Below are 14104 nucleotides of genomic sequence, written 5' to 3'. Positions count from 1 at the left end.
CTTGGCATTTTAATGGCAGTTTCCTAAAGGGGGTGATGGGTGGGATGAAGAAATTTAAAACAAGGATCCCAAAAAGATAAATGATGCAATAAACTACTTATCTGGGAGATCTGCTGGTGTTTCTCCCCATATCTGAGACAGCTGAATATGGAGGATTTTTAAAAGCTTGTGTCATTAAATAAGCATTTGAAGGCAGTTTAGTCCTAGGAATGAGGCACTGAACTAGGATTATTCCCAGGACTCACCTGTTGTGTGACATTGGGCAAGTCACTACACCTCTCTGTACCTTTGTTTCCTGTTGGGAGAAATGGGGGTTGTCATACTTGCTTTCCTTTGGAAAGCAATTGGAGATCTAGAGAAGAAACCTCTCTATAGGTCTGATCCAAAGCCCACTGAAGTCAATAGACTCCCAGTGAATCTAGCGGGCTTCAGATCAAGCCCTAGAAGAGCTAAACACTATGAATTATACCATGATTCAGTGAATAGTCCTATCACATCCATTATCTGATGGAAAGAGCTTCTTTGGTGCTCTTGTATTCCCATAGTAATACAGCATTTTGTTAGATATCTTAATCTGGGGGTATATCATGCTACAGATTTTTAGAAAGAACAAAATCTAAGTGGCATTCTATGTAAAACAATTTTTTTATTGTGGTAATGCTCTAGGAGTTCCAGTTGTAGACTGGAGGCCCAATGTGCTAGGTTCTGTACAAATGCAGAATACCTTTTTGGTCCCTGCTCCAAAAAGCTTACAATCTAAGAGACAAGAGGCAGAATATGGTTCCCTGGTATTGCATTTCTCCCTGAGACCAAGTATCTTTCCTTGGAAAGGTCACTACAATTTCCCTGGATTCAGGTTTTATTATTAACATGAAGCCCGATTCTGCTCCCATTGAAATCCACAGGATTTTGCAATTGACATTAATGGGAACAAGAGCAGGACCATAAAAACTGGCCCCACTTTGCCCAAAGGTTTACTAATATTTAGGAACTATTTGAAAAATCTTGGTCCTGTTTGGAGAGAATTAGGGTGATTTGAAAATATTGCCCCCATGTCGCCCATGTCATGAATTTGCCTTTGGGCACAAAACAAGCACATCTCCAGTTCCGTCAGTGGAGATAAGCTACTAATATCAGGTCTTAATCTGGCCCACCAAAGCATACAGTGCAAATTTCAGTTAACTGTGAAGCCATTTTGCATCCTTCACGTACAAAAATATTTTAAAAAATCTTAAACGGATGGAAAAAATAATTTGGTGCAGGTTGATATTATTTTATGCCAAGTTTAGCCTAATGCCCATTTTTGGAACAAATATGTATCCAAAAATATAAACCAGAAATGATGCTACAGGCATCACTTCCATTGTCTTTAAGGGTGCAGGACCAAGCCCTAATTCGTTTAGTTGCCTTACAGTAAAATCACAATCCACTCTGTACCTTGAAAGTAAAGTAAAGTAAATGCTGCAAGTGACATTTGGGCCAAGTTTAGCTGTACACTTAAGCTCTGATCCAACACTCACCAAAGTCAATGGCAAGACTGCAGTTGACTTCAGTGGACTTTGGATCAGGCACTTACTCCTCACTCCTGAAACAGTTTAGCATGCACAGAACTCCCAGCGAAGACAATGGGAGTTTTGAGTAACTTACGTATGGATTGGGCTGAAATTTAAATTGCTGCATGTAAATCCATTACTGATACTGTAGACTGTCTAAAAAAAATATGATAATTCAGTCCCCTATTCACAGAAATAGAAATCTACTTCCCTCCACAGTCACTTCTGCCCATGACGTCCCTTTCTCCCAAATATAGGCCAACTTGTCATCTGTGATTAGCACTGCAATTTTAATTACCACAATGCAGATCTCAATGGCATAGCCTGCATGTCTCGTGCGTAGCACAGCCATTGACATCAACACAAGTACTGTGGGTGGAACAGGTTTCAGAATACACAGAGATCTGTAGCTCAAATTGCAGAAGAATGATTTGCCCACAGTTCCTTATCTTTAGGAACTCCTGGAATGGAAAGAAAACTCTAAAGCGGCGATTATTCAACAATGTGCATTTAAAAATCATTAAATGCTCCGAGATTAGCAACTGGGGATACAGGTTCAGAGGCAGCCTGAAACCGGGTGGGTTGTATGGGTGTCACTGAAGACATTATAGGTCCAATCTCATATGTGAAAGTCTATTACCTCTGAAAACTCTTGTAACATTTGAGTAAATTTAATGCTAATGAAAGCAAGAAAATAAACTGTATCACATATACTGTGGGCAGTTTTTGTACATGCTTCCTGGCATAGATTTGCCATGCACCTCAATCTTAGTTTTCAATAACCCTTCCATTGAGTTCTTGAGCAGAGCTTTAGTGATGGTTTCATGACATGAACAACCAGGAATGGGGGTGATGCTCTCAAATTCATTTTCACTTGTAACCTGAGCAGGAGCCAAGGCATTAGGTTTCTGTATGCTATGGGAGTTGTGTCTTTCAGATGAGATGTAAAACCATTTGTGCTCATTGACAATCTCGTATTGGCTTTGGAAACAGTAGGATGTTAACTCCAGTGTCTCAGCCAAATGCCGAGTAATTCTGCCTAAATTCTCTCTGCAACTACAATTGGATGAGGCATGTTTCACTTCCTGGCCTGAAGTACAATGGCTGTGGTGTGTGCTGTTAAATAGTGATGTGTTACACCCAGGACGTAGCTGCATTTTAGGGGTGGATGTAGTGCTCCATGGGTTTAATTTGCATTTCAGCTTGTACTTGCAGAGTGCTTTAAAGTGCTATCTAAATTATTGTTTATTATTAGATATGAATCAGAGCACACAGTTCTGATCTGGAGAAGGATCCAAACTTTCCTAATGTTCAGATACACCGTTTTGGTTCAGGACCATCTCTAATAATTAATATAATCTAAGACCCAGTACAGCAATGAGCTCCACACTGAAAACAGCGGGGCTCTATGGAGGTATAGGTGTCCCCCCCCCCCTGTGCTTGACTCATTGTAGCATCAGGGCCTTATCCTGTAGAGGTGAAGACTAGTACACTAACCCACTGCATTACTGATCCCCTTAAGGAATAGCAAAGTTCACAGTATTTAGCAGTGTGAGTTTTAAAGTAGCAGCTCAGTATCATGTGATGTCATGGTTATTAAGGTAATTGTGTGGTTTTTGTGCAAAGTAAACAGGAGCATGAAATAGATGTATATTATTTACACACAGGAATTGCAATCAATCTATCCCCTGAAACTTCAGAAACCTGTTCAAATTAGTCATCATTAGTCATCAACTTCAGAAAGTATCTGTTGCTTCTATTAGTGCGTTTGATGTATTAACAAACGTAGCTGGTCAAAAAAAACAAACAAAAAACCCTACCATCACCATATTCTATGGGGAAATGAACTGACCACTTCTGCAGGAAGGAAAAAGAAGGTACAGTACCAGTAGGAGGGTTGCAAAATGGAGTTGATTATGTGGGGAAACACTTTATCTGCTTGGGGAAAAAATCAAGACATGAAATGCAATTAGCATGTATGTACATAAACAGTATACATTCCATAAAATAGTATGCATACCACACATGTGTGTCTTTATCGGTGCAGATCATTTTATATGATAATGAGAAGAGTGCTATAATCTCAAAAAGCCCTTACTTATTATTTATCCATTGTGTCATCCTGAAACTATTGCTCTGGAAGGTTTGCTCATCCTATTTAATGCATTCTCTCTTTGTAGGGTCTCTATGTAGACTTGGATCTATTTTCTTACTTGGCCTCAGCTCCAGTGAAAAATAGATGTCAAAATTGCACAGGGTTTGGAGCAAGTCATCAGGTGTTTTTGGAAAGGGGGTTGAAATAAAGCTTATCAGTGCATTGTCCCTTTCATTAAGAACTGTAGGATCACCTGCAGTGCGCGCCGTACAGTAACTAAATAATAAGCATTGTGCAACCGGGGTTTAGATTGCTGCAAATTTCTGAATTGTACCCACTCAATTAAGCACATAGTTTAGCTCCTGTGGACGGGTTATATTTTGACTGTTTTCCCCTCCTTTTAGCTGAAAAGTCCCTATTGAACTGTGCCATATTTTGAGTATATTCTCAATATACTAATTTGAACTTTGAAAACATTTTACAAGTCTTGTAAGAGCACTTTAAATTGTTTTATGACTGTGAAGCAAATCACATACAGAAAACATTCCATTCTCAGTCGATCTTCATGCGGACATGTGGAGTAAAGTGGACAAATTTAATGACACATTTTCATTATTTGCAGTCAGAGGGTAAATGTTACCTAATTTATTTTCAAAATCCATGGGCTACTGTATTGTTTTCCATCTGTAGCATCCTCTGCTGGCATTGCAAAAACTGCATATGTCACAGAATAAATCAGAAACTGGATTGTTTTTTAAAATCCATGTTCTGCTGTCACACTCCCATACATAACGTATGCTGTGCGTCCGTCTAAAATGTGTACTACCATTCTGTGTATTTGAAAATATAAGCCAAACAAAACAAACTGTTCAAACTTTGGGGATCTTTTGCCCATGTAATATTGTACAAAGATATAAATCTGCATGAATAGAATTTACTCAGCTACTACAATGCAACTCATCATTAACTGCCTCTCCAAAGTTCTATGCGTTTCAGTAGTTTTCACGAGACACAGATCATTCATATGCCATCTTATGTCATGCTAAACATGATCCAGTTTCTAACTGCAGTCTTCTGCTCACAGGACTAGGAACCAGTGCAAAGCAATTTCTGAAACTGCCCCATATATGTGGAAGTACCACAGGCTGCTGTTCTATCTAATGAGATAACATTTTGTTTCTCCTTCCACTTAATGTATTTTATTTTATGTTGGTGCAGTGCACAAAGCCACTGTTTTTAGGACAAATGTGCTACCTTTTAAGCATCACCATGCTACTCCTTAGCTGTGATCCCGAACCTACAGATTTAACTCTGATAAACAGTTCTTAGTGTTTCAATAGCCTTCTGCTTATATGTTTGAAGATTCGAAACTGAATGGTGAGGTGGCCAAGGCGGCGCTGGCAAATGAAGACTGTCCCCACATAGACCAGGCTATAACGCCTGATGAGGGCCTGCCCTTTACCCGCTCTGGCACTCGGGAGAGATATGGACCCTGCTTCCTCTTATCAACCGGGGAATATCCCTGCCCGCCTGATGGAGGAATAAGAAAGGGTATGTAGCTGAGGTCCTGTAACCACATAGTTAGTGACCTTGTTTAAAAAAAAGAGAGAAAAAGTCATCTATTAGTTCTCATGGAATAGTGGGCTTGGTTTAGATATGCACTAAAATAACAACCTGATGTCTGCATTTTGAGGTTTTAATCTGTTGCTTTTGGGAGAGGAAAGCTGCTAGAGCTACCATGTGCAACTGCAGTTTCGTCTTCCATGTTAGCTAGCTCAGTGAGTTTCAGCGCCCAATATTCTGCAATGTCCTTAAATGAGTTCATCCCCCAAAGACACACTGATTAATATTTATGACAGCAGTGAAGGCTGCCCATTTGGAAGACTCATAGATTGCAATGTGCTGTGAACAGCAAACACTTTGGTGGGCAAAAATAAATAAATGCCCCAGCAAACACCAAGAACCACAAAGTAATTATTCAGCTGCGTTTATACAGCCCTTCGGCTAATTTCTGTATCATGCCTAGCTGTAAAATTGAACACAGAGAGAGGTTCATATGGGAGCATTCATTAGCATAGACCTCTTTTATGACTGGAAAGTAACCTAACTAAAATTGGTTTCCTCTGGTAAACTAATATTTACCATAATTAATTTTTAAAATCCTGACTGTTCCCAGAAGTAATTAATTTTACTTAGATAATGGTCAGAATCATCCATATATTCAGTAACATTAGGTCCTAAAATAAATAAACAAACAAGAGTTCTTGTATTTTTTTTATGACAGACTAAATCTTGCCCAAATGGTTTAATCCAAGAAAAGTAAGCAAATCAAAAATGCAGATATCTTTACGTGTATAAAATGAGAACTACATATGTGCATAAAAGTTAATTGGTAGTGGTTAATTTCATGAAGAGTTATCTATCATTAAATCAGTGTCCATCACTGGTGTACTGTATAGAGTATATAATATATTCAGTATTTTAAAAAACGCAAAGATTCTATGATGTAAACCATATCATGGGTATGGGTTTTAGAATTCCCATGTGCCATTGTATGATGGACAACAGTCTATAGTAAATGCCAGTTATAGATAGTGTATGTAATTATAATTTGTAGGATTATCATTAACAAAGATATAGTTGGACCACTGCACTTTCATATGAAAGTATCTCTGCTAAAATTTACCTTTGTAGCAAAGTGTTTTACCTGATTCTGTATTGGATAAGCATCGGCCATTTTCGTTCAGCCTGAGTCAGTGTTGGTTGCTTCAGTGGATCAGGAGAATGCTCCAAATGGCACACCTTTTGGTATGAGGAATGTATAGTTCTCATGATGCACTCCAACACGAAGCACGCTCTCTCTACTGAATGAAACAGAGGCCGGTTGGCTAAAGAGTAAGAAATGTCAGCATATTGTTGGCCTGTTCGAAATACGTTGAGAGCATCTTAATTGTTGTTCCAACTGAATTTCATCCATAGTTTGTGCAACTATGTGTGTATACTAGCTGAGGTTGTTTTTGTGCATGTCTGGAAAAGGATGGGAGTGGGGGGGAGGGAAGGGGAAATTGAATGCATGCAAACTATTTTTTTAAAATGCTGTGAGCAAATGAGTAGTATCTCTATAGCAACGGAACAAATGCTGGGTTTTTTAAAGCTACGAGTCACCTTAATTTTTGCCTGAGGTCCAAATACATGAGTCAGTGGGGGAAAGTGCAATTAAGTTTACACTGAAAAGAAACAGAAAAATCCCTCCACCTAACTTTTCCCCCCAGTTGTTTTAAGACAGAACTATGACACTGCCTACATTATTTTACAGTCTGCCCATTCTGGAGAAACCATTTTGCTTCCCCCCACCCACATTTTTTTTTTACCTGCTCTTACTTACAAGGCTTTCTGAACCACGTTGCAAGTGATACTACTCTCAGCATGTCAATGCATGAGGATGCTACTTAACTGGCCACAATGTTGACCTTATTCTTAGCCCATTCTGTTGTTGATCCAATGCTGTACTTTGCATTTTTCTTTTAAATGAAGGTTACGAAATGTCACGGAGCCTTAACAACATAGCTGGCATAAGCGGAAAAGCGATAGGATTATCCTCAGTGTCTGCGCCCTACAGCAATCCTAGCCCAGTGAGACGTTCTTGGTCTCCCATCCCATCTATTTTGTAGCATGGATCAGTAGCAGAGAATGGTCTAAAGAGCTTTATTTACAATTAGCCTATGCTATGTTGCATATAATCCAGGTGACTAAGTCTGAAGATGTCATGTCTCACAGTAGCACCTTGTGGGCATGGTGTTACTACTGACATTTGGTGACAACACCCTTAAATAGTATAAAGATGACACTAGGTGGGCATTAAATAGTACTGGTGGGCCATATGCTGCATGATATTGGTACATAGGATGAAGGATGGATGCACCAGATAATTTCTTTAATGGTGCACCCTGCTGGTATGTGCTTATCTTGGCTGATGGTGGATCCACTGGCTCTTATGGAATGGGTTAGGCATTTAGTCAATGCTGAAACGTGCCAACGATTGAAGATTTTGATTTTCTCAGGATATTTTTGAGCCATAGGAACCCTGCAGAAGTTTGAGCAAACAAGCACAGTAGGATGAAACTTTGCATGGGCGCCTATTATAAGTTGAAAGCAATACTCAGATACACTGTAGAGAGGTATCAGTCTGGCTGACTGCATGGGAAAAAAAATCCTATTGAAGAAGAATATGGCTGCCTCTGCATGTAGCTACTCTACCTTTTCCTCCTTCCTTTAAAACTAAAATGCCAAGCTTGATTTGAAAAGCTCAGGAAAGAAGCTCAAGTATTGATTGTATTCTTTACATGCAGATCTTTGCAAAGAAAGTCCTGTCATTGCTAAATATATGCCAACAGAGGCAGTCAGAGTGACTTGACAAGGCGAGATGGAGATGAACATTGATGGCTAATAAACAGCTGTGTGGAACTGTGCAGGCATAGAAGACCTCCTCATTTGGACAAAGTAAACTCGCTCCATGCAGGTTTTAAGGATGATTCTATGTGGTTTCAGAGTTGTACTAGAGATGCAGGCTTTTTCTACGGCCAAAATGTAACAAAACTGTAGAAGATCTCTTCTTCCTTTCTTTTTTGTTTTGTTCATAGCATGAATTGCATGAAGTAAACAAAAACTGCAATTGTATGATTAACTTTAAGGGGGGAAAAAAGCAAAGTTATATATTTTCTTTGAAAGCTCTTTACTTTTACATACATTGTTGTAGCCAAAATGTAAAACATTATAAAACTGTACATTTATTTGCTATGGATTGCTTCTTTTTGTATACAAGATACAGAGTAATGGTTTTAAAAAGTGCCATCAGGCAGTCATCGGTCATATTGACCATGCCTTCGTAACTCATCACACTGACATGGAAATCAAGAACTTTTAATTCAACTAGAATTGTGTAAATTTAGGAAACTCCTTTTTTTCCCTGTCTGTTTTCATTGGCATGCTTGTGACACATGGGACCTTTCTTTGGACCTGATGGCAACAGCTGGTCTAGATTTAATTTCCAGCTCTGGTTATGTTGTATTTTATTGATGTATAGATCCAACGTGAAGACCCTTCATAACAAATTGTTCATATTAAGTAATCAGTATGGATTTGAAACAAAAAAAGGTGTTATTTTAAACCTGAGACTTACAGTACAAAAATCAGGAGAATACTCAAGTATAAACTTGTCTCAAAGTTTAAGAAACAAGACAGCAGCATTGTATGCAATTTAGTACTTCTGAGTAAAATGCATGCACAATGTTATGCAAAACAATTCTAGCATGAAATAAATTTTGTATCATGGCTTCAGTGCTTGCTGTACAGTGTAAAGCAGAATTACTTTCTGAAGTGATCAGGGGTTTCCAGAGACTTGCTTCTGAAATCTTGAATAAATATGTAGTGTTCCCAACAGAAATGCTGGAGAGAAGCTTGGTATTGATTTGATTCTAAAATGGTAATTTTGGTTAGTGGATAACAAAGGAAGCCTGCAAACACTTGATACAACCAATGTCTGAAGTTTTCACAGCACTAGAAAACTTTAATTTAATTTAATATTACCAGGGAAGATAAAATCTAGAATTATTTAGGTATCTCTTCATCGCCCGCAAAATAATAAAAGTTTGTCTTTTTAGTAGATTAAGTGAATTCAGTTTTTCTTACTTCTGTGAGTCTGTCTTAACTTGTTCTTCACTGAGCCCCAATAATCCACCAGCTCTGAAACTTTGCATGAGGTCGAGCACTAAACTACTGCGGGTGCCTGAGTTATGTCTTAGCTGCCAGATATAAAGGGCACCAGCAGGAATTCAGGAAAGTAATGACATTTTACTTCATTTCAGATTCCACAAATAAAATGTATAGTTTATTTGCCAGGACCATTCTAGTAGCTTGAACATTTCTGGTAAAGTATTTCTTTAAGAGTTCCCCTTTTGCCATCATATCAGACAATTGAATACACTTGGCAGCATTCGAGCCAGAAGGCAAGGAGGCATCTGGGACTACTGATGGTAATGAAAAAGAAAAGAAACAGAATCTGAGAGGTCCTGAGGAATTATGAATAAAAAAAAATCAAGGAAGATACACCAAAGGCTCTGGTAAGTGTTACAGACAAAAAACACCACCACACATACACACACCACATCCTCATAGCCCCATAACCTCCACCTCCAGAAAGGAAAAGAAGAGCTGCTATCAGACCTGTGATTTAGGAAGAAGATTTAACACCAAGGCTCTGAACTTGAAGCTAGTAATGAGGCTCCTTCGTCTCTTCTGATTTAGCATTATGCACTAATTCCTAGTTCAGCCTGCCTTCTTTTTTTAAGAGTAATTTTCCATCTCTGTTTCTATCCTGGCATGGGCTTCCTTGATAATGGCCAGTTTCTTATCTCCAGAATGCAAGCTAATCCAGGGTCCAACCTTGCAGAAGCTAATGAAGTTTTTTTTTGGTACAGTGTATTAAGGATCTAAAAATAGATTTATTTGTTATACTTTTGTATTAATTTAATAACATTATTCAGAGACCTAGTGTGAAATCTGCTCACATTCCCTTATTACCATAAAATAATTAATACTGATTAAAAATTAAATCCAATAAATCCTACACAGGTATTCCCCTTACCCAGTGCTTGGTTATAAGAAATAAGAGTATTTCCTTTAATTAACAGCTTGAGTACCCAAGCCCTGAGATAGTTGTCTTTCTGTCCTATTTTCTCCTGGAACCATGTTACCAGTCCGATGTTGGGGTCTTTCACTGAAAATATATCTCCTTGCTTATTCTTCTCTCCACTCTGCAGTAATTGAGTTTTCTGGATGCCTTTCACTAAACCTTCAGAAATTGAACTGCATTTCCCATTTACTATCCTTCAGGGGGCACTTTCAAAACACAAGTTCCTTGGCAATTCCACAGTTCCCTTTTGCATGACAGAAAATGTACCACCACGATGACAGACCCCCTGATCTCGCCCTAAGCAGTTCTGACAGTCCAGCAGGCAACAGCTGAGAGACTTGAAAGTTCTCGAAGCACTCATGTTAGGAAGCACTAGTCAGTGCAGCAGAGATGCCAGCAAAGTGCCCAGGGAATCAGGCTCTCTCATCTGCGTACACAGGCTGTTTGTTATCTAAGTAGGTTGTGCTGTGTTAACACGATTACAACACTTATGAATTCAAATCTGTCTCTTTCACAGCAAGCAAGTAGCACTAAAAATACTACACCCATTGGGCCTGGTTCTGGTCTCACATTAGTTTTATACTGCTGTAACTCAGTTGAAAGTTACTCCTGATTTTTACACCTGTGTAAATAAGATCAGAATCAGGCAAACTGTTTGATTACACTCCTAGACCTTTAAGCTTCCCTCTGCCCTGGAGGAAATGAGCACCTGCATTTTTTTATAGAAGTTATATAAACGGCTTTATTCAATAGAGTTATATCTATCTAGCCTCCCATCACTAGTATCGGAGGTCTCCAGAAATCCCCTGCATGGCTAATGGAATTTTATAAGGCCAGGACTGTGGCTTTAAAAGTAGATTAATAAATAATATTGAAAACATCCTTATAGTCACACAATTTTCATACGTACCGCTCATCTCTTCTAAAAGCATGTAGGCATTATTTTTCCCAGATCATCTTGACACACGATATATGACATGCTGGCTCTACAACGGTTACTTCAAATAGTAAGGAAATGGAAAGTGGCTTCTATTCTCTCCTGCCAGAAAGGAATCTAGCTAATCATGCTGTGATAACAGTCAAGTGTAATGGTCATTAATCTGGATAAAATGATTTTTCATATAAATTGTTCTCGCTCTCTCTTTAAAGTTTCAGTGCCTCAAAGAAAATACATCACTGAAATGAATGGACGTTGGGAAAAATGAGCAGGCTAGAACACAAGGGAGACAGAGCAGAGATAAAGCAATGAAATTTGGAAATGAGCTGAGCACAGAAGTACTTATGAAGAAGATACCCTGAGGCAAAAAAAAAAGCAATATTTGCCCTGCTCCCCCACATAACAACGGCTCTCCTCAGCTTCACAACAAGGCAGGCTACCACTTCCTTTCCCCAGAAATACCCCAGAGATAACCTTGTCTTCAACCTCACACACTAACTGAACTTTTAATTTATGCTGAATTTACGCAGATTGCCTTTTAGACCCTCTTCTTTAGATTTCCAGACATCATGCACCTCTCCGTGTAGCACTGCCTGTCATCTTTCATCCATTCATACAAATCTTTCTTTATCCAAAATAGTAGCTGAAATATTTGTCTGATGTCTGAATATGAACACAATTTTTAATATCTGATCATTAATAAAGTCAATTAACTACTTTAAGCTTAACAACCAAGTTAAAAAATATATTGAAAAAGCATGCATCTTTTATAACTCCTTCTCCCCCCGCCACAATGACTACATACAAAGACGCTTAAATCACAAGGAGGACTATAATGAGGCAAATACTTTCAAAAATAAACAGTTGGGGATCTGCTGTTGAACCCAGTGTGTATGGGCAAGATTTTCAGCCCTCAGCTTTCACTTGTGCATTGACAAAACTGCAGGCGCATAAACATGTAGCTGAACTTTGGAAGATCAAGCACCAGTGCACACCCTTTAGACAACCTAACCCTAGTGCATGCACGTGTTTGCACCTTCACCTATGTAACCCATCATGATTCCGATTCAACAAAGCATAGAAGCACCTATTTAAGTCCTGGATAACGTCAAGTGGAATTAAGCACTTGCTTAAGTGTTTTGTTGAATCTGGGCATGAGGCCAGTGAGTTTGTCAGATGGGGTGTGTCAGGGAGCCAGCAGCATGAGGTCCCCCAAGTGATCTTGGGCCAGTGGAGAACCAAGTGTAGTAGAGCTCCACTCTACCAGGCCCCTACAACAGAACCGGGGTGGGCGGGGGGAGCACTACACGAGCAAAGAGTTTCCTTAAGCAGTGTAAAGTGGCCATAGTAGACAAGCGAATGGAGCCCACAGTCGCCCCTTCAAAAAGCTTCCAGTCAAAATGGTGTGAATGAATGTGTATTCATGTATGTAGGTCCCTGTATAGCACTGACCACTATGGTGTCCAAGTGGGAGGGAGACGAAAGAGAAAGAGGAAGGGGAACAGATTTTGATCTTAATTGCACAGGCATAAACCCTGAGCAATCCCACTGATGAGATTTAAAACAGCCAGAGGGCATACATTTTCTTCATTCTCACCACTATTAGCAATGTGTGTTTTTATGTGTGACTAGGGAATGCAGCATGGCCTAGTAGATATTATCCCCATTTTACAGATGAGGAAACATAATACTGATCTCCTTTGTAAAGTCAGCTCCTTTGTCAGCTCTCCTGACAAAAAACACTATATAAGAAGTAGATCTGATTATTAATTACAGTTATCTTATCACTTATGGCTAAGATATGAGGAGCAGGAACCTGTCTTTACAGAGTACAATAGCTGTTGCCTTGTCTTTTGTATGCTGTAGAATATAGTGGCTTTCTAGGAATTCCTTTCTTTTTCATTCTAAAGCAGGGGGTTGCTATTAGGAAGAATTAAGAAGCACCCACATGGCTATTATGGCAGGCAGAGAGTGTTGTTTGTTGATCAGTGAATCTTCAATCGTGCTAGCTTAGGTGCCACTTGGTTTGGAGTCAGTATTTTTACTCAGTTTAAAGCACTAAGACCTTTGTCATTAGAAGCAGTGTGCATGAAATTGATGGCACAAACAGAATAAGAGGCCAAGAAAAATTCTCCCCACTTCTGAAAAGGAAACCTGCGGAAATGCACAGGGACTTACATTAAAGGTCACCCGTTCACAGAGGAGGAGAGATTCTCAAAAGCACTTGAGTGTCAGGTTCACGATTCCCATTGAAAGTCTCTGGGATTTGTTCTCCTGAACTGCTATGGAACTTTTGAAAATACCTACTGCACTCAGGAGAAATGATTACATCTGGAAAAGGGGAAGGAGCCAGAGTGAAGCAATATGTTAACAGAGGCAAAAAGTTGAAAACCAATCAAGAATTGGTTAAAACCAGAAGCATTTATCCAGAGCCCACTGAACTTTGGAGGTTCTGATAAAAAGGGATCTAGACCGGAACCATTCCTGGTTCTGGCTCCTCTCACTGGAGAAGTTTTGCAAAATCAAAGCCACCTCTGATTTTGCCCTCTCTAAGGCAAATGGTAATTCAGGAATAATTAATATGCAGCATCTTATTCTCTTTTCAGGCATGCTCTAGTGTGTTCTCTTAGTGTTCCGTATGTTTACATTTCATCACTTTCTTAAAATATACAGTATGATTCACATTAAAATGTAGAGCCAGGAGACAATTGTGCAGATGCCATCTCCATCGCTGGCAGCTTCGATCTAATTTTCCCTTTCCACATTCCACAAAGGCAATAATAAATACAAACTGCTTTTGCATTAAGAATTGTTGGAAAATGGAGACT

At 39.2% G+C, this 14104-nt stretch overlaps 1 protein-coding gene across 12 annotated transcripts in view; it reads left to right on the top strand.

Moving 5' to 3' along the window:
- Nucleotides 1-14104, top strand: part of KCNC1 (potassium voltage-gated channel subfamily C member 1) — a 198347-nt gene that overhangs the window by 147361 nt on the left and 36882 nt on the right. For 6 of the 12 annotated variants that reach the window (XM_073347351.1, XM_073347349.1, XM_073347357.1 and 3 more), the window contains 2 exons: nt 5011-5199; nt 7183-9310. The exons of 1 other annotated variant lie outside the window; for it this stretch is intronic. In XM_073347351.1, the coding sequence (XP_073203452.1) occupies nt 5011-5199; nt 7183-7319 (326 nt within the window). In that variant the 3' untranslated portion in view covers nt 7320-9310. Of the gene's footprint in view, nt 1-5010; nt 5200-7182; nt 9311-14104 lie in introns of those variants that run through there. 5 more of the 12 variants (XM_073347353.1, XM_073347350.1, XM_073347356.1 and 2 more) reach the window with 3 other exon arrangements.

Source organism: Lepidochelys kempii, chromosome 6 (assembly GCF_965140265.1).
Source record: "Lepidochelys kempii isolate rLepKem1 chromosome 6, rLepKem1.hap2, whole genome shotgun sequence".
Classification (NCBI taxonomy): Eukaryota; Metazoa; Chordata; order Testudines; family Cheloniidae; genus Lepidochelys; species Lepidochelys kempii.
Note: the sequence above shows the minus strand (reverse complement) of the source record. Positions and strands in the feature narration are given on the sequence as shown.